Genomic DNA, 19503 nt, shown 5'->3' with positions numbered 1-19503 from the left:
TAACACTAACTAATACCAACTAAATTTCTCACATCCATCCACTAGAATCAATCACAAACACATAATACACACAAACACACAGACGTTCACACCCACACACCTTCTTCTCCAGCTGTTTCTTCAGGAGCAGGAGGTGGTCGAGGTCGTCCTCCTGCTGCTGCTTAAGTTGTTTCTTCAGCAGTTCCATCTCCCGCAGGCACCACTCGTACTTCCGCTTGTACAGGGATGCGTCGGCAGCCTCGTCCAGGTCGTGATCCGCCTCCCCGTTCAGGACCTCGCTCTGCAGGGCCTGTTTCTCCATCTCCAGCTTCCCGTTCGCCGTGGTCATCATCCTCATGTTGGTCTATTGGGGGATGGGGTGGTTAGGTTTCGTCTATGTAATTTCTGTTTCCCTAAATCTTGACTCTGTTCTTCAGTTGTGTTCATTCCTACTCTGCTCTGTTTCTCTGTCTCTCATTCTCTGATAGTGATTATCTTTTTCCTTTATCTCTAATCTTCTATCTGTGTTTTCTTGCATACCTCCGATATTCCTTTCTCTCCACCTCTACTCTATTTTCGTCAGTGTATTCTCTCGAAACTCCTCACTCCCTCTCTACCTCCCTTCTCTACCTCTCTTCAACTGTCCACTCTTCCTCTCTCTCTCCCTCTCCACCTGTCCTTACCTGTAGCTTCTCCACCTCCTTCTCCAGCTTCATCCTCTCCGCCTGCTCCGCCTCCAGCCTCTCCCCGGCCAGGTGCGCGGTGCTGTGCTCCTCAGACAGGTCAGCGGTCACCTCGGCCAGCTGTGAGGGGGGCAGCGTTAGGTCAGGTCACACTGAGGTTATTGTATTGAGTGTAAGTCATAGGGTGCGTGGGGTTGAAAGTGAGGTAAGGTGTGGTGGGTGTGGGTGAGGTGAGGTTAGGTGTGGTTGGAAAGAGGGAGAGAGGGCAGGTGGAGAGAGGTAGATAAGAGTTAGATGAGGTTGGGTAAGGTAAAGTTAGATTGGAAGGGGTTGGAAGAGGTTAGAAGGGATTGGGTAAGGTTTGGAGGGGTTTGGGTGGGTTTGGTTGAGGTTAGAAGAGGTTGGGTAAGGTTTGGAGGGGTTTGGGTGGGTTTGGTTGAAGTTAGAAGAGGTTAAAAGAGGTTGGTGAGGTTTGGAGGGGTTTGGGTGGGGTTGTTTGAGGCTAGAAGAGGTTAAAAGATGTTGGGTGAGGTTAGAAGGGGTTTGAGTGGGGTCTGTTGAGGGTAGAAGGGGTTGGGTGAGGTTAGATGGGGTTGGGTGAAACTGGGTGAGGTTAGAAGTTTAGGTTAAGTGAGGTGACCTAAGTAAAGTGGAGTGAGTTTAAGTAAGATTAGGTTGGGTCAAATAGAGTTGAGTTTGACTTGGTGGAAAGGGTTTCGATTTCATTAAAGGGTTCCAGATATCGATTAAAGGGTTCAGGATGCTTTCAGGAGGGATCAAAAGGGATTAAGGGGATCGAATAGTTTAAAGAGCAGGAGAATATCGATTAAAGGGTTCAGGATGCTTTCAGGAGGGATCAAAAGGGATTAAGGGGATCGAATAGTTTAAAGAGCAGGAGAGGAGTGATACAGGGGATTGGAGGGGTCCCGTTAGGCATCAAGCACCACTCAGGGTCACACGGGGAAGGGGTTTGAGGTCATAATGGTAAACAAGTCACAGGTTACATGGGTGTCTTATACATACACACACATACACCATACATACGCACACACACACACACACACACATGAATGAAAAAAAGAAACACTAGCCTAAAGGGTTGAAAATAAAATAACAAAAATCCTTAAAAATATAAAAAAAGGGATAAAAACGTAAAAAGAAACTGGAAACGGCAATAATAAAAACACCTTTGTAATAAAAATATGGAGACAAAAAACTCTGCAAAGGAAAGATAAATAAGAATAACGCTGAAAATAAGGATAAATCACAGCAAACAGCAATAATAAGGATGTGAGACCAAGACCAGGGCCAAGAGGCTGTGATGGCTTGGTATGGGTTGGGTTGGCATGACTTGGCTTGGCTTCAGGACGTGTTAAACCAAGAACCAAGAACACAAACAACAAGGAGGACAGAGGTTGGGCAGCGGGAGGGGTGAGAGGGCTGTTAGGTTGGTTTATGGTTTATGGGGCTGTGCATGGAAGAGGTATCGTGGGGGGCGTCATGGTAGCGTCACACGGTCAGGCGTCGCCCCAACACCTACCATCTCCCGCGCCAGCAGCTCACACTTAGCGTCAAGGACCTCCTGCGCTGACTGCAACAGATAAGACGTGTGAGCTCGGCGACCTCGTAAAGATGCATGACGGAGAGACAATCTTGCAAGAGTTACGGAACATGCAAGGTATTCATCCACAAGGAGGGAGGGAGGGAGGGAGAGCACCGCTACGTATGTTGTTTTGGGGCTTTTTACCTGCATGCGTGTACTGTATCATCATTCCTGACAGTCAATGACACACAGGGGGAAGGGAGGGACGGGAGGCGTCAACACAGGGTAACCTAGGAACTACAGGGGGGGCAGGGGCGGGGAGGAGGGACGGGGACCTACTTTGTTGAGCGCCGCGTTGGACAGGGATCGGCTGTACGACCTCCTCAGTGACTTGTCCGAGCGGGAGCGTTTCAGCAGCCTGTCGGTCTCCGAGAGCAGCGCCTCGGCGTGCGCCACCAGCGAGTTGCCTGACGGCGACCTCTCGGGGCCCTCCATCGGCGTGCGGGAGCGTGACCGCCACTCCCGCTCGGCCTGCACGTCCGGAAGCGGCATGAGTGTGTCCAGCTGGGACGGGTCCACGGCGTCCTCGAACACCTCCTCCTCGTCGTCGCCCTGACTCTTCCTTCCGCTGCTCGCCGCCAGGTGGGGGCACGAGCCCGCGTAGCCCGGGATGCTGGGCGTCCAGGAGCGCCGCGCCCGCCGCTCCGGCCCCAGGTAGTCAGACGCCTCGCGGATCAGCGCCTCCACCTCGGACTCCATCCGCGGCAGCATGAATGTCGTCGTGTGCTCGATGGCGTCGTCCAGCTTCCTTCGTATTCTGTTTGTCTTCCAGGAGAAACCCGACGCGGCGCCCAGCGTGGACAGCTGCGGGGCAGAGCTACTGTTGGCCACGCCCAGCGTCGAGGGCGCCAGCAGGTCAGGGGTGCTGAGGCGCGTGGCTCCTGCGGTGCATGCAGTGAGGCCCAGGGGCTCCGGGGTGCTGAAACGCGATTCTCTTCCGACAGCATCGAGTGTGGCCCTGGCAGTGCTTGTGGCGAGGGCCAGCAGCTCGGAGGTACTGGCGCGGGTGGCTCCCGCAATGGGTGCGTGGGCGGCTCCCCCGCTGGGTGTTGGTGTGGCCCCGATAGTGCTCGTGGCGAGGGTCAGCTGGCCGGGGGTGCTACTGTGTGTTGCTCCCCCAATGGCAGCAGACATGGCCTCGGTAGTGCCTGTGACGAGGAGAAGCGACTCCGCGGAGAAAGCGTGCGTGGTCCCGGCTATGCTGATGGTGGGGCCGGGCTGCTGCTGGAGGGCGCTGGTCTCGACGGTGACTTTGATGCTCATCTCGTCGCTGTCGAACCTGAACTCTTTGTTCGCGGCACTGTTGTCCTTTGGCCGCACGGAGGCGCCAGGCGGTGTCTTGATCTCGGGTGGCCCTGCCAGAGTTTCCTTCAGTGTCACACTCGAGGCATGGCTGGACACCGCCTCCCCTGTGGCGGAGGTCTTCGCGTCCTCCACCTTCGCGCCGGCCTGGGTCACGTCCCCGGCGGTGCTGCTTTGTACTCCTGGCGACGCCGACAAAGGTGGCTCTGCAGCAGCGTCGACGAAGACTTCCATGTCATCCTTGGAAAGGTCAGTATCTGCAGACGGCGCCGCTTCGGTCTCCTGGGCGGCCGCCTCGACGGACTCATTCTTCCCAGCGGCGCGGCTTCCCTCTGCTGTGGTGACGGTGGTGGCGGGAGGGAAGCGAGCGGCGTCTGTCACTGGCGGCACTTCCTGCTCGGCCGCCGCGGCTTGGGTGGACTCGGCACGCGATGTATCAGTTTTGGCAGCCGGACTCTTGGCAGCCTCGGCAGCACTGGCCTGGACCTCCCCGCCCTTGACTGTGGGCGCTGCACTGCCCTCCACCTTGCCCATGGCGCCCTTGGATACAGTTTCCTTCTCGCCCGAGCCCTTGGTGCCCTTGGCGGAACTCGACACGTCCCCGGTAATTTTAGCCCTGATATCTCCCTCTTTGACAGGCTTGGCAGGGTCCTCGAGCGTGGCTTTCTGAGTCACGCCGCCACGCCCTGCCGCCGCCTGGGTGTCGGATGCTGCTGCGGCGGCGTCCTTCTCGATATCACAGAGGGACGATAAGCTGCTCTCCTCCGACAACAAGTACCCGTTGGTTAGGGCTTCTGGGCCCTCGCTGGCGGCGCTTTTCTTGTCTGTTCCTACGTCTTCCTTTGCTTTGATCTGCGTCTCCGTTTCTGTCTTGTCTTTCACCTTTGTATCAGCTTCTTTTTCAGACTTGATCGGTTTCTTCGGTCCTTGCTCGCTGTCATTGCTCACAGGAACACCATTGGCAAGATTTTTCTTCTTCGTGGACGGTGTTCCGCGGCCCTCTTCGGTGGTTTTGGGAGTTGTTGGTTCTTTGGCCTCCTGGTCGTTTATAGTGCCCTCACTGACTCCGTTGACCCTATGCTTCTTCTTCGGGGAGCCGAGTTTGTTGCTCTTCTGCTTCTCAGATTCCGACCGTTCTTTTATTTCTCCGTTGATTTCTGTTTTCTCACACACGCCGTTGACCTGGTCTTCCTTCTTCACGAGCGTCTCTTTGCCACTCTTGTTCGACTTTTCAGGTTTCTTGGTTTTCTGGTCGATGTCAGCGGTTTCAGAGACCCCGTTGACTTCTTTCTTTTTCCCGGACGACTCCTTGTCACTCTTCCCCGTCTTCTCAGAGCTGGACGGTTTCTTGGCTTTCTGGTCGCTGTCATTAGTGTCTGAGACGCCGTTGACTTTATCTTTCTTTTTCCCAGACGACTCCTTGTCACTCTTCTCCTTCTCAGAGCTCGACGATTTCTTGGCTTCTTGTTCGTTGTCTGTAGCTTCCGCGACGCCGTTGACTTCCTCTTGTTTCTTGGCCGCCGACTCCTTGCTGCTCTTGTCCTTCTCCGAGCTCGATGGTTTGTCCTCGTCCTTCTTCTTCGGCTCCACGGGCTTCTTGAACCTAGCGACGCCTCCAAACTTCGACGTGCTGATGCCGGCGATGTTCATAGGCTTGGGCCCCACTTCCTGCTTCGGCAAGGGCGGCTCCTTGCCACCCTCGAACACACTCGCTAAGCCCGATATCTTGCCGACTTTCGCCTTCGGTTTTACTTTCTCGTCGCTCTTTGATGAATCCTCCACTTCGAATTTGTTCATTATACCAGCCAGTTTTCCGCCTTTGCTGCGTTTCGACCCGGAGGACTTCTGAGACACGTCCGGGGAGGCCGCGTCGCTGGCTATTGAGCTGCTTCTGCTGCGTGTGTCGCCGCGGGTGCTGGGCGGGTCGTTCTCGTTGTGGGCTCCGTTCATATTCTTGTACTTCGAGTTCTCGTCGGCAGCGGCTTTGTCCTCCCCGGCCTCGTGCGTCCCATTGGCCAGGGGGTTCTCGTTGACCTTTTTGTCTGGAGGTTCGTTTTCATTCTTGGCAGTTTTGGAGACCTTGCCTTTTGCCTTTGTCTTTGAGGTCTCGTCCGTCTGGGGGTTGTCCGGGGTCGCTGCCTCGGTGGGTTTGGACGGCTTGGTTTTACTCGTCTCTTTGGTCTTCTTGTCTGAGGTCTTCTCCGGGGACGGGCTGTGGGTCAGGACGCCGTTGGGTATGTTCTTATCCTCCACCGGTGCCGCTTCTTTGGGCTTTTCTGCGCTTTCCACTTTGACTTCTTTGGTTCCCACTTTGGAGTCGTCTTTGCTCTCCCCTTTCGTTGTTTCGATCGTCGGCGTCACGTTGTCTCCAGCGGGTTTGCTCTCCACTTTGGGTTCATTGCTTCGCCCTTTGGAGTCGTCTTTAGCGTCCCCGTTTGTCGCTTTGCTCCCAAGCGCAGCGTTGTCTCCGCCGCCTTTGCTGTCCTTCCTGGCCGCGACCTTGATGCTCACCTTGTCCCCCACGGCCGAGTCCTGCTTCACCGTGGCCGCGCCGTCACTCGTGGCGATCTCCAGCTTCCCCGTCAGCACTGGGGCCGCAGGAGCCTTCTTGCCGACGCTCAGCACCTTCTCAGGGACAGGGCTGCCGCCGCGCATCTTCCTGCTGGCGGAGGCGGGACTGGGGCTGCCTGCTGTTGGACTCTGCGGCGGCTGCTTGGCCCCGCCTGTCTTCTCCGCCTCCGCCTTCCCGCCCAAGTGAGTGGTCTGCGCATCAGACGCCTTCCTCTCCCCCCCGGGCAGCCCCATGAGCAGGCTTGGGACGCTGCCAGATGAGGCCGCCGCGATGTCTCCCCGCGCGGCGTCCAGAGTCACACCGTCGGACCTGGGTCTTCCTGAGGCTGGGGGCTGCGGCGCTGGGTACTTCTTGAAGGACGGGGCGCGGCGAGGCTTCGGGGTAGCGCTGGGGGGCTTCTCCGCGTCGGTGCCATCGCCGCCGCCGCCGGTGACGCCGCTGGTGACAGGCGTGGCGGCGGTCTCGGGTCTTGGCGGCGCCTCAGAGGAATTCGCTTTATTTTGTGTTGATTTCTCAGGTGTGTCACAGCGCTGCTTGCCGCCCTTGTTGCCCTCAGGCCTGTCTGTCCTGTTATGTTTGTCCTCCTGCCGCGCCTGCTCGTCTTTCTGCTTGCCTTGCTTGTTGTCCCTGTTTTCCTGCTTGCCGCCCGCCTCGCCGCCATCCTTAATGGGCTCCTTAGTGTCCTTGCTGTCCTTAGAATCCTTAGCCTCCTTGGCGTCCTTGGGTGGCCTCGGTGCCGGGTACTTCTTGAGCGTGTCTCCCTTGCCTGGCACGTCCCCGCCGCGCCCCAAGGTCTGGCCGGCGGGGGGCTGCGGCGCGGGTCTGTTCGGGGCCTTCAGTGCTGTGGCTGCTGGTGGAGTGGTTGCCGGGGGCGGGGTCGGGGCAGCGGTCTTCAGGGTAGGGGGTGCTGAGGCTTGCTGGGGTGCTGCGGGAGATGTGTCCCCGCCCTGTGTGGGCGCCCCGGGTGGCTTCTCTGCCCCCTGGGGAGTAGGTGCCTCGGCGGGGGCCACGACATTCCCCATGGCTTTCTTCGGAGGCCCCTTGTTCACGGCGGGGAGACTCCTGCTGTGGGCGGGGGGATTGCGGGGGGGAGAGAGCCGCCTCTGCTGTGGGGACGGGAGGGAGGGGGCGAGTGGCGGGGGCCGCAGACCCGGCAAGGGCACAACATCGAAGTATTCGTCGTCACTGTCGGAGCTCAGGTCATCCAGCTGCGGGGTGGAGGAGGTCAGTGCCCTGCCCTGGACCTGCCCCGCGCCGCCCCGCGCCTCGGGCACAGCCGGGCAGACTACACACCAGTAAACAACCCTCAACTGATACTCATTACTGACAGCAAAAGCCAAGAGGTGGAAAAGGTGCTCCATTAAGCCAATACCTCAAATCAACATTACATTGACTGAGTGAACCAGAGAATACTTGGCAAAGGAGAGAAAATTACTGACGGGCAAAGCAAGAAAAGAAAGTGACTCACTGAGGCAAGTATTGCTGAAACCAACAACAGAATTTACTGATCACCAAGGAATATCAAGTAAATGAAGAAAATAATTATATACATACACTAATTATTACCAGGAAACAAGACTAAGGAAGAAAAAATGTATGAATGCAGGTTAGGGTAAGCATAAAAGATTGTGTTAATTGTTGCAAAAGATAGAGGGGGAGAAGGAGGAGAAAGTGGAGGAGGAGGAGGAGGAGGAGGAGGAGGAGGAGAGAGTGAGTGTTCTTTGCAATATTCGTGCAACACAGCAACATTAGCGGACCCACAATGCACCAACACATGCAACACATTCGCTTGTTTCACTTCACGATAGAACAAAATGCTCCTGTTTGTTTGTTTTTATCCAGCGCAACACACACACACACACACACACACACACACACACACACATATGGGCGAGGCAGGAAATACAGTAAGTTTGGAGTCCTTGAACGGAAAACAAACACACGAACAAACACAATTATACTTTACAATGTAGTTTATGTGGGTCCATGTGCATCTGTGTGTGTGTGTGTGTGTGTGTGTGTGTGTGTGTGTGTGTGTGTGTGTGTGTGTGTGTGTGTGTAATATCAATGTACACACACACACACACACACACACACACACACACACACACGGAAACCCAGCAAATTTACACGACGGGAGAGAAATTATTATGCCACGAACGTTTTCTCGTCTTAAAAATATAAAAAAACACGAAATGAAAATAAGCTAAACATGAGCGTGAAAGAAAATAAGATAAGAAAAGCTAAGTCGGGTGTAAGCAAGGAGAGAAGACGCATAAAGTACAAGGCGGAGGAGGAGGAGGAGGAGAGTTGGCAGGTATGAAGGTGGTGACTCAGAAAAAAGAGAGAGAGAGAGAGAGAGAGAGAGAGAGAGAGAGAGAGAGAGAGAGAGAGAGAGAGAGAGAGAGAGAGAGAGAGAGAGAGAGAGAGAGAAATATATGGCTCTTCCTGATACAAAAACAAAGCGAATTACACGCCTGCCTAAGCGATGACACACACACACACACACACACACACACACATTGTTTTTATCACGTAAATAAGCAAACATTTTCTATAGACGCCCAAAAAAACAACGATAATAACAACACAAATAAAACAACAGAAAAAATAACAAATCATAAACGTTTCTTAAGATGAGAAAACCCCAAAAAACGTTTAAAAATAACACACAAAGTTAAGTAAGACACGAAAGGGTGAATCTATATGCCTCAAGGTTACTTTAAGGGTGAAATGTAAGCTTGGGGTGACTGACATAACTTTAAAGGGTGACTATACCACTAGAAAGGGTGACAAATTCTTCTCTCAGGGCGACAATACAAACGCTAAGGGTGATGAGGGTAAATATAATAAATTTCTAGGGTGATAAAGACTTAAAAAGGGTGACACACTTATCTCAGGGCGACAAAACGAGAGCTCAGGGCGTTTAGGGTGAGTTTCAGGCGTTTCTAGGGTGATTTAAAGGGCGTCTAGTGATTTTTAGGGTGACTTCTAGGGTGAGATAAAGGGCTAGACGTCTAGAGTGACTTTAAGTGTTAAGGGTGACATCACACACCCCTTCATCCCCCCCCTTACCCTGAGGGCGTGGGTGTCGCCGGCCACATCACCCTCGAAGGAGAGTAGCTGAGGGTGAGCCAGGGTGAAGGGTGAGCTCTGGAGGACGAACACACACAGGAACACACACACACACAAACTAACTCTCTCTCTCTCTCTCTCTCTCTCTCTCATTGGGTAGGATAGCGTGTCCCTGTAAACATTAAGGTATTGCCCAACGTCGTGTGTGTGTGTGTGTGTGTGTGTGTGTGTGTGTTATTTATAGTCCGAGTCGCGTTCCTCCTCCTGCCTTCCTTCCTTCCTTCCTTCCCTCCTCATTTCCTGTGTCCATAAATAATCAACAGAACGCTCTTGGTGGTATGTATGTATGTATGTATGGATGGATGGATGGATGGATGGATGGATGGACCTGTTGATAACTTTTGTCTCTATGTATACGTAAGCTTTTATATTTCTAAGCCTTTGTAATACTGGTAAACCGTCTATTGGCTGTATGTATGTATGTATGTATGTATGTATGTATGTATTATGAACCTGTTGAGAACTTTAGCCTCTATGTATACGTAAGCTTCTATATCTCTAAGCCTTTGTAATACTGGTAAACCTTCTTTCTGTGCATAATATAAACTTCTATTGAGTCTTTGTAATTCCTATAAGCTTTGTAAACTTTAACTTCTACTTTCTCTAAATCTCTTTGTAGTAGGAGTAAGGTATCTCAATCTTATCCCTATGCATGTAACCTTCTATTAATCTAAGTCTTTCGGATACCAGTAACATTCTTAATTTTATCTGTGTGTACGTGAGCTTAATATCTCTTTGTCGCGCCAGTAACTTTTGTGAATCTTAACTTTAGCGCATATAGCCTTCCATAATCCTGACCCGCTCGTGATATCTGAAACCTTTATTAATTCTGACCTCTGTCCCCATAACGTGAACCTCCTGAGAAAGCTGCTTGTTGTTGTAAATTAGTTATGGTGGTGTTTGCTGCTGTTGTTGTTGGTGGTGGTGGTTGTGGTGTGGTGGTGGTGGTGGTTTTGGTGGTGGTGGTGGTGGTGGTTTTGGTGGTGGTGGTTTTGGTGGTGGTGGTGGTGGTGGTGGTTTTGGTGGTGGTGGTGGTATTGTTGTTGTTGTTGTTGTTGGTGGTGAAGGTGGTGGTGATGTTTGTTGCGAGAGAGAGAGAGAGAGAGAGAGAGAGAGAGAGAGAGAGAGAGAGAGAGAGTTTAAGCGATTATAGAGTGACTTTCAAGGCTTAAGGTTCCTCTACTTCCACTAAACTCAACAGTACTAATTTCCCGTCACTTCATTTCTACTACACTAACTCAAATTCCACAACCACAAATAGCTTAACTTTCACTAACATTTTTTTCGTTTACAATTGTCTTTATATTTTCGCTTCCCGTGACTTTATTTTCATCTACATATAGTTTTATTTTATCACACTCAACTTTATTTTTACCACGAGTAGGACAAAAAAAATGGAGCAACTCAGTTCACATTTTCTTCCTCTCATTCATTTTCTCTCCCTGACACTGCGCTCCGGGTTAAAAATATACCTCCCTTCTCTCTCTCTCTCTCTCTCTCTCTCTCTCTCTCTCTCTCTCTCTCTCTCTCTCTCTCGACAAACCCATTAACAAGGCATTTAAACCTATCTGAACCCGTTTTTCCAGCCCCTTCATCCCTTTCTCCCCTTTTCTTTGCCTTCAACATACGATTCAACCCTTTTCATAGCCCATTTTCCTTCCTCTTTCCCTTTCCCTCAAGATACCTATTATTATAACATTTAACTTCTATCCTAACCTTATTTCCAGCATCTCAGCCTTTATCCCTTTTCTTGACCTTCTTTTTATTATCCTTTACATGTCTTTTCTCTGTTCTCTTTTTCTCTCTTTTCCCCTTTTCTCTTTAAGCAAATCCTGTTCACCCTTTCTCATCTCCTTACTCCACAATATCATCGCCCTTACTTTCCTTTTTTACTTTTCTCCCTTCCCTTGATCTCTCTCTACCTCCTTTCACCCTTCTCTCATCTCTTTACCTCCCACAATACCTTATACCTCGCCCTCATGCCTCTGTAACCTCACCTCCACACAACCCCCTCAATGTGTACCTTGTTACTAAGCGTGAGTACGTGGGTTTGGGTCGCCGCATGAGTAGTGGGTAAGAGACGGCCAGCTCCCAGAGATAAAAGTGAACTAGCAATAAGAAACTGCGACTAGAGACGAGAGGAAATACATGAACGAGATGGACGCAAGACTGAGAGAGGAAGAGAGAATTTGAAACTGTTACTATGAGACCAAGAGGAGGAAGGACAAGGGAGAAATGGAGAGGACTGAGAGAGGAAGAGAGAAAAGACTTGAAACTGTTACTGTAGACACGAAGAGGAGAACAAACAAGAGATAAATGAAGAGGACTGAGAGAAAGAGATACGAGTTTTATTTTTTTACTATAGAGAAGAGGAAGTAAGACAAGGGCAAAAGGATTAATACAGAAAGAAAGACCGTATACTTATTAACAGAGGGACGAAGAGAGGGAAAGACAAGGACGAAATGACCCAAACTGAGAGAAAAGGGTCTGGTAAGGTCTAGTAAACTTAAGCCTGTTACCATAAGGGACAAGAGGAGGAAAGACATGGGAGATACTGACCAAAATGAGAGAGAAAAGCGGTGAGGTTAAACAGTTGCCCGGCAGTGGACTTACGATTGTTAAAAGTAAACGAAGAAGAAAGACACGGGAGAGAGGGAGAGAGAAGACAGGGAGAGGTGAGGTATACAACAGGCGCCGGGCAGGGCAGTGGACTTCAGACCAGCGAGGGACAGTGGGAGGTCAGTCCTTGGGCTAAAACAGTGAACCAGCAAGGACGAAACAATTACCAGAGAGAGGAGGAAAAACAGATTCAAGGGCTAGGTAACTCGAGGGCACACAACGCTGTCCTTGAGAAGAGTAGGCAGGGAAGAGAGAGAAGCTACTAGATGGACAAGAGAGAGAATGGGGGTTGTGGGGAGGAGGAATACCCGGGGAGTTGGGGAGTGTCCTTAAACGAGAACAGTGTCTACATAAGAACATTGACACGGTAGAAAGGTTAAGGGGCAAATTTTCCGTGGATCTTCAGTCAAACCACGATTTCCGCTAGCGTGGTTCTCATTTGTTTCTTGTTATTGCTGCTGATGACGATGGTGAGTAATACCGTCGTCCTTCTGTGAAATCTACCGTAGCTTTGGAATGTTGTGGACCCGCCAGAAAACCACGGAAATAAGAGAACCACGCCAGCGGAAATCGTGGTTCTCATTTGTTTCTTGTTATTGCTGCTGATGATGATGGTGAGTAATACCGTCGTCCTTCTGTGAAATCTACCGTAGCTTTGGAATGTTGTGGACCCGCCAGAAAACCACGGAAATATGAGAACCACGCCAGCGGAAATCGTGGTTTGACTGAAGATCCACGGAAAATTTGCCCAGTGTAATAGCCCCTTAACTAGGTACGAAATGTAGGCAGTGACGATAAGGCGAAAAGGGGGAGAGAGAGGGGCGATTGATAACCCACAGGCGAGGAGCTCACTGTAATTAAAACATGAATGAGGGGCAGTGACTCATTCTTAACAGTGACAGTATTAAAGTGACAATATTCGCAGTGACGACGAGACGAGGGGAAGGGAAAGAGAGAGACACAGGGACGGGATCCAATCTTAAAGCACTGATTCGAGTCTCTAAAAGAAGTGGAGGTCAGTGACACGATATCAACACGACTCGGTATCAACAGTGACAGTAATGGCAGTTACGAGAGACGAATGACACGAGGGGCGAGATACAAAGGGAAAGAGGAAGAGAGGGATACAGGGGCGAGTCATCCTCAATTAAGGCACTGATCTGAGTCCCTAACACAAGTACGGGACTGTGACACGATATCAACATGACTCGGTATTAACAGTGACAGTTAAGGCAGTTACGATGAAACGAATGAGACGAGGAGTGAGATACAAAGGGAAAGAGGAAGAGAGGGATACAGGGAGCGAGTCAACCTAATTAAGTCACTGATCTGAGTCCCTAACACAAGTACGGGACTGTGACACGATATCAACATGACCCGGTATGGACAGTGAAGGCAGTGAGTGAAGGTGACACGTACTACAGGCAGGATAGCGGCGGCGAAGGTGAACATGGCGGGGAGGCTGTACGTCCGCTACGCCCATGCTGCCCTCAGGAGCCTCAGCGGGGACTCGAACGGGCGCCGCCAACCCACTACCACGCTGCAGAAGGCCGTCACAAGGACACAGCAGTCACTCCCTCACTAACCCCCAGAGCCCCACCCCACCCCGCCCCGCCCCGTGCAGATACAGCGGCCGGGGTTGACAACTGGACACGGCACACCCCCACGGCCTATCCCTCCTCTGCCCCGCCTGTCCTTGCCTGCAGACCCGACGAAGGCACCGAAGGAGGTAGGCAAGTCCCGCCCCGCTGCCCTCTAAGACTCGGCACTCGCTCAGGGCGGCACACACTGAGAGACCGACACAGTGCCAAGCTACAATGCCACGCCCCCCCCTCCCTGGCACCCCTCTGGCACCCCTCTAGCACCCCCCCCCCTTGGCTCCCTGGTGCTGTCTGGCCCCTTGCCCGTGTCACAGCGCACAGAGCACACCTCCCATTACGGATAACGCCATTTCTATCCATGACCGCGCCGCCTGCAGACTGACGGGCGACGTAAACACTATTAAGAATACGATCCAATCCTCTTACGCGACGCCAGAAGAATCCAACCCCATGTAAAGTCACCCGATTGGCCTTCGCTCGACAGAAAATAAAGAATTGAACGAAGGCACTATTGAAGGTACGATTTAGCTCTATTATATGATGCCAAGAGGATTTAAATCTTTATGAAGTTAATGAATGGCCTTTGCTTGTTTGAAAGGAGGAAGAGAAAGGGGGCATCGTGGAGGATGAAAGGGTAAAGAGAGAAATGAGAGAAAACGAAGGGAAGGGAAGAAAACAAAGAGGTAAACGAGAAAAGGAAGAGAAACGAAGAGGAGAAAGAAGAGAAATATGTAGCAGAGAAGGACAAGAGAGAAAGGAGAGGGAAGGAGGAGCATCGGGGAGACGAAGAGAGGGTAAAAGAGAGAAAGGAGAACAGAAGAAAACAAGGAGGAAAATGAGAAATGAGAGATGGAATGAAGAAGAGAAAGGGTAGAAAAATAAAGCAGAAAAGGACAGAAAAAAATAAAAGAGAAAGGAGGAGAAATGAAGAAGCGAAAGGGGTAGAAAAATAAAGTAGAAAAGGAGGGAAAAAATTAAAAGAGAAAGGAAGAGAAATGAAGAAGCGAAAGTGGAACAATATGAAGTAGAGAAGGAAGAGAGGGAAGGGAGAGGAATAAGGGAGGGAGGGAGGGAGGGAGGGAGAGTGACGTGCCTGGGAGAGCTAATCAAGAGGAGTCGCCCACCTGCTTCCCTCTCCCTCTCTCCCTCCCTCTCCCTCTCTCCCTCCTCTCCCTCCTCCTCCTCCTCCTCCTCCTCCTCCTCCTCTTCTTCCCTGTGTGCCCAACAAGGTACAATCAACCGCTGCACGCCCACGCCCACGCCCACACATCATTTCCTCTCCTCCTCCTCCTCCTCCTCCTCCTCCTCAAGCACACCTGTTGCACCTGTTTTGCCTCGATCTGTCAAATGTCAAGCTATGTTTTTTTGTTTGTTTGTTTGTTTGTTTGACTTGTCGTTACTATTACTATCAGTGGTGGTGGTGGTGGTGGTGATGATGGTAGTAGTAGTAGTTGTAGTAGTAGTAGTAGGAGAAGGAGGAAGAGGAGGAGGAGGAGTATATGACTTTTCACATAATTTCGTGTTATATAAATTACACACAAGGTAACTACTGAAAAAAAAAAAGTATCATTATTTTGTACTTGCAATATCAAACACCTCAAAACTGACGATCTCTTCCTCCTCGAAAAAATAAAAAAGTGACCCCTCCCCCCATTAAAAAAAAAGCGATGACGACCCCCCCAAAAAATAACCATCTCCCTCCCCCATCAAACAAACCTGACACCCCCATAAACTACCCCCCCCAAAAAAATGACACCCCAAAAAATAAGTCACAATCTTCCCTCCCAAAAAAAGTGACAATTTGTACTCTTGACGCCCACCCACACAAAAAATGAAGTCCTGACGCGCTGACGTGCATCCTGACGCTCTCTGGCCACCTCTGACGTCGATCTTGAGCGCTAATGAGTTCTCTTGACGCGTTTCTCGGGCTAAGGGGGAGCGGCGAGGAGGTGGCGGGGGGTGAGGTGGGAGGAAAGGAGAGGTAAATTGAGCGTGGGGGAGGAGGGGGAGAGGAAAGGAAAGGGAAATAGAGGAAGGAGGAGGGGGGAAAGGAAAGGAGAGGGAAAGAGGGAGAGAGGGAGTAAGGGAAGGGGAATGCAGCAAGGAGGGGGTCAGGAAGGCAAGGGGAAAGGGTTAATGGGTAAGGAGACGGTAGGAGAGATTAAAAGAAGGAAATGAAGCAAGGAGGAGGTAAGGAAGGCAAGGGGGAAAGGCTCGATGGGTAAGAAGGTAGGGGATATATTAAAAGAAGGAAATGAAGCAAGGAGTGGGTAAGGAAGGCAAGGGGAAAGGGTTAATGGGTAAGGAGACGGTAGGAGAGATTAAAAGAAGGAAATGAATCAAGGGATATTTCTCGAGCTAATGGAGGCGTGGGGGGGAGGTGGGCGGGGTTACGGAGGGGGAGCACTGGGGCCATCACTGTCACACGCTGCCTATCGCGCCTGCCAGGATAAAGCGGTCACCTGACACTCAAGACCAGCAAGCAAGCACCTGGTTTTTTTTTTATATATTAGACTTATTTGCGTTGTGAGTCATTGGCCTGCTTAATCGATGTGTCAGTCTTGTTTACGTCTGATTCTCTCTCTCTCTCTCTCTCTCTCTCTCTCTCTCTCTCTCTCTCTCTCTCTCTCTCTCTCTCTCTCTCTCTCTCTCTCTCTCTCTCTCTCTCTCTCTCTTCTCTCTCTCTCTCTCTCTCTCTCTCTCTCTCTCTGATTCAGTAGACTTTTTATCATTTTCCCTTTCCTTCTTCCCTATTTTCCTAACTTCCCTCTTATTCACTGGCCTGCTTAGTCACGCTGTTATTCCTATTTCCTCCTTTTCCTTTTCACATCCTTTCTCTCCCTATTTATTTTCGTTTTCCTGTCTTTTAATTCCTTTCCTGGTTCACTGGCCTGTTTAACCGTTTCGTCATTCCTGCTTTATAATTTTCCTTCCTTGTCCCTTCTTTTCCTTTTCACATCCTTTCCTCTGATCCCCTATCTTGCTTAATCTTTTTTTTCCCTATTTATTTCCGTTTTCCTGTCTTTTAATTCCTTTCCTGGTTCACTGGTCTGTTTAATCGTTTCGTCACTCCTACTTGATCATTTTCCTTCTTTGTTCCTTCTTTTCCTTTTCACATCCTTTCCTCTGATCCCCTATCTTGCTTAATCTTTTTTTTCCCTATTTATTTTCGTTTTCCTGTCTTTTAATTCCTTTCCTGGTTCACTGGCCTGTTTAACCGTTTCGTCATTCCTGCTTAATAATTTTCCTTCCTTGTTCCTTCTTTTCCTTTTCACATCCTTTCCTCTGATCCCCTATCTTGCTTAATCTTTTTTTCCCCTATTTATCTCCGTTTTCCTGTCTTTTAATTCCTTTCCTGGTTCACTGGTCTGTTTAATCGTTGCGTCACTCCTACTTGATCATTTTCCTTCTTTGTTCCTTCTTTTCCTTTTCACATCCTTTCCTCTGATCCCCTATCTTGCTTAATCTTTTTTTCCCCTATTTATTTTCGTTTTCCTGTCTTTTAATTCCTTTCCTAGTTCACTGGCCTGTTTAATCGTTGCGTCACTCATACTTGATCATTTTCCTTCCTTGTTCCTTCTTTTCCTTTTCACATCCTTTCCTGTGATCCCCTATCTTGTTTTTCTTCCCCCATTTATTTTCGTTTTCCTGTCTTTTAATTCCTTTCCTGGTTCACTGGCCTGTTTAACCGTTGCGTCACTCCTACTTGATAATTTTCCTTCTCTGTCCCTACTCTTCCCTTTTTTCCCGACTCACTGATCTCCCCAGTCGTTGCTTTCGTCCCCACTTCCTTATTTACCTTCGTGTTTTCTATTACTGCCTTTCCAAACTCCCTGGCTTTAGAGTTCCCATAATAGGTAAGGAAAGAGGGAAGGGAAAGGGCAGTGGGAGCAAGGAAGAGGTGAGGGGTAGAGTAATGGGTAAGAGGAAGCAAGGAATGATCAAGGAAGGGGAATGGGGAAGTAGGGAGGGAGGGAGACAAGAAGTATAGAGGAAAATGTAAAGGGAAGATTGGAAAGAGAGGAAAGGGGAACGAGGTAACGGTGAGGGGAGGAAGATAAGGAGTATTAGGTAAGGAAGGAAGGGAAGGGGAGAAATTAAGAAAAAAAAAGGGAGGATGAGGAAAAGGCAGGAGGGAAGAAAAGGGTGAAGGTAAGGGAGGAAGATATAAAGGAAGGGAAAATAATAGTAAGAAGAGAGGAATAGAGGGATGGTGATAAAGGGAAGAAAAAGAGAGAAGGAAAGAAAGGGAAGGGGAGAGGGGAAGGGGAGAGGGACCAAGGTAAGGGGTAATAGGCAGGACTAATGGCGTCTGTCCTTGCATGCTGTTTTAAGTGGATAAGAACTTGACAAAGACAGCTGTGCCTGCCTCTCTCTCTCTCTCTGCAAAAGTCAATTTAAATATATCTGTCACCTACAGACCTCCCGGGCAATCACTCGATGACGACCTTGAAATGTACAGCGTCTTAAGGCAGTCACTTAATAACAGCGACTCACTGATATTAGGAGACTTTAACCTCCCCCATATCGACTGGGCGACACTGTCAGGCACAGAAGGCGAGTCACATAGAATGATCGAATTTCTAGAAGAAAATTATCTAAGCCAAATGGTTTCTGAGCCAACTCGACAAAATAATATACTCGACCTTGTTATAACGACCCAAGATAACCTAGTCAGTAGTGTCACGGTAGGAGAACACCTCGGTTCTTGCGATCATAAATTAGTGCGCGTCGACATTAAAGCTCAATCATCAGTGACTGAAAATAAAGTAAAGGTGCCCAATTTCAAAAGAGCTAACTTCGTAGAAATCCGACAAAAACTAACAGAAATACACCTATCAGATGACGGCAACGTAGAGGAAGCCTGGCTAAGCCTTAAAAATCACTTACTCACTCAGCAGAACACATTCGTCCCCTTGTGCGAGAAGCGAATTAACACTAATAAAGCCCACCGTGGTTTAATAGCGAAATTAAACAATCAGTCAATGAGAGAAAATTGTTTTACAGGTTAAAGAAAGAACAAAGCACGCCTGAGAACATTAGACTCTATAATGATGCCAGGCGACGAGTAAAAAGACTAGTAGGTCAGGCAAAGCGTAGACATGAAGAAAATATTGCAGCCAACTGTAAAATAATCCGAAATCTTTCTTCAGTTACATAAACAACAGAAAGGCGATCAAAAGTGGTATTGGACCTTTAACAAACAGCGACGGTGCACTAGTGACTGACAGCCAACACATTGCAAACCTCTTAAACAATTACTTTTCCTCGGTGTTTAATACTAACAGTCTTCCTCTCGCTACCACCAACACCAGTACTATTGTAAATCTCGAGCATGCATTGCCTAATTTTGAAATAACAACCGTTGAAGTCCTTAAAGCTCTCCATTCACTTAAAACAAATAAAGTCCTGGACCTGACAAAGTATATCCAACTCTGCTGAAAGAAACGAAGAGCGAAATACTCTCCTCCCTCACAACCGTATTCAATATGTCCTTGCGACAAGGCATCATCCTTCAGATTGGAAAAAGGCTAACGTGACACCGATTTTCAAGAAAGGAGACAAAAAGTACCAGGTAATTACAGGCCCATTAGTCTAACTTCGGTTGTAGGTAAGCTACTTGAGGGCATAATTAGAGACAAAATTGTGAGTTACCTTGAAAGCCACTCATTGATTGGGGACTCGCAACATGGCTTCCGAAACAAAAGATCCTGCCTATCAAACCTATTAACCTTTTATAACGACCTCTTCACTGTTTATGACGTAACCAAATCACTGGACGTAGTCTATCTTGATTTCAGAAAGCGTTTGATAAAGTCCCGCATCATAAATTACTTTACAAATTAAAGCAAATAGGTATTGACGGTCAAGTAAACCAATGGATCGCGAATTGGTTGAGCAACAGACAACAAAGAGTAGTGATTGACGGATTTAACTCAGAGTGGGCGCCTGTCACTAGTGGCGTCCCTCAGGGCTCGGTCCTTGGCCCAGTGCTCTTCATTATTTACA

The 19503-nt window shown here is 49.6% G+C and overlaps 1 protein-coding gene and 1 long non-coding RNA gene across 15 annotated transcripts in view; one reads left to right on the top strand and one right to left on the bottom strand.

Moving 5' to 3' along the window:
- LOC126997036 (unconventional myosin-XVIIIa-like) overlaps positions 1-19503 on the bottom strand; it is a 258013-nt gene that overhangs the window by 44505 nt on the left and 194005 nt on the right. For 5 of the 14 annotated variants that reach the window (XM_050858078.1, XM_050858079.1, XM_050858080.1 and 2 more), the window contains 2 exons: positions 663-782; positions 101-343 (listed from right to left, as the gene is read on the bottom strand). In XM_050858078.1, coding sequence (XP_050714035.1) covers positions 101-343; positions 663-782 — 363 coding nt within the window. Of the gene's footprint in view, positions 1-100; positions 344-662; positions 783-2202; positions 2254-2544; positions 7348-9214; positions 9263-13312; positions 13493-13593; positions 13870-19503 lie in introns of those variants that run through there. The other 9 variants (XM_050858070.1, XM_050858067.1, XM_050858069.1 and 6 more) reach the window with 6 other exon arrangements.
- Positions 789-1644, top strand: LOC126997044 (uncharacterized). Its single transcript, XR_007751870.1, has 2 exons — positions 789-1113; positions 1174-1644. It is a non-coding gene; the product is annotated as an uncharacterized LOC126997044 (long non-coding RNA).

The sequence above is a fragment of the Eriocheir sinensis genome, chromosome 11, assembly GCF_024679095.1.
Source record: "Eriocheir sinensis breed Jianghai 21 chromosome 11, ASM2467909v1, whole genome shotgun sequence".
In the NCBI taxonomy this organism is placed as follows: Eukaryota; Metazoa; Arthropoda; class Malacostraca; order Decapoda; family Varunidae; genus Eriocheir; species Eriocheir sinensis.
This window is presented reverse-complemented; position numbering and strand designations above follow the sequence as displayed.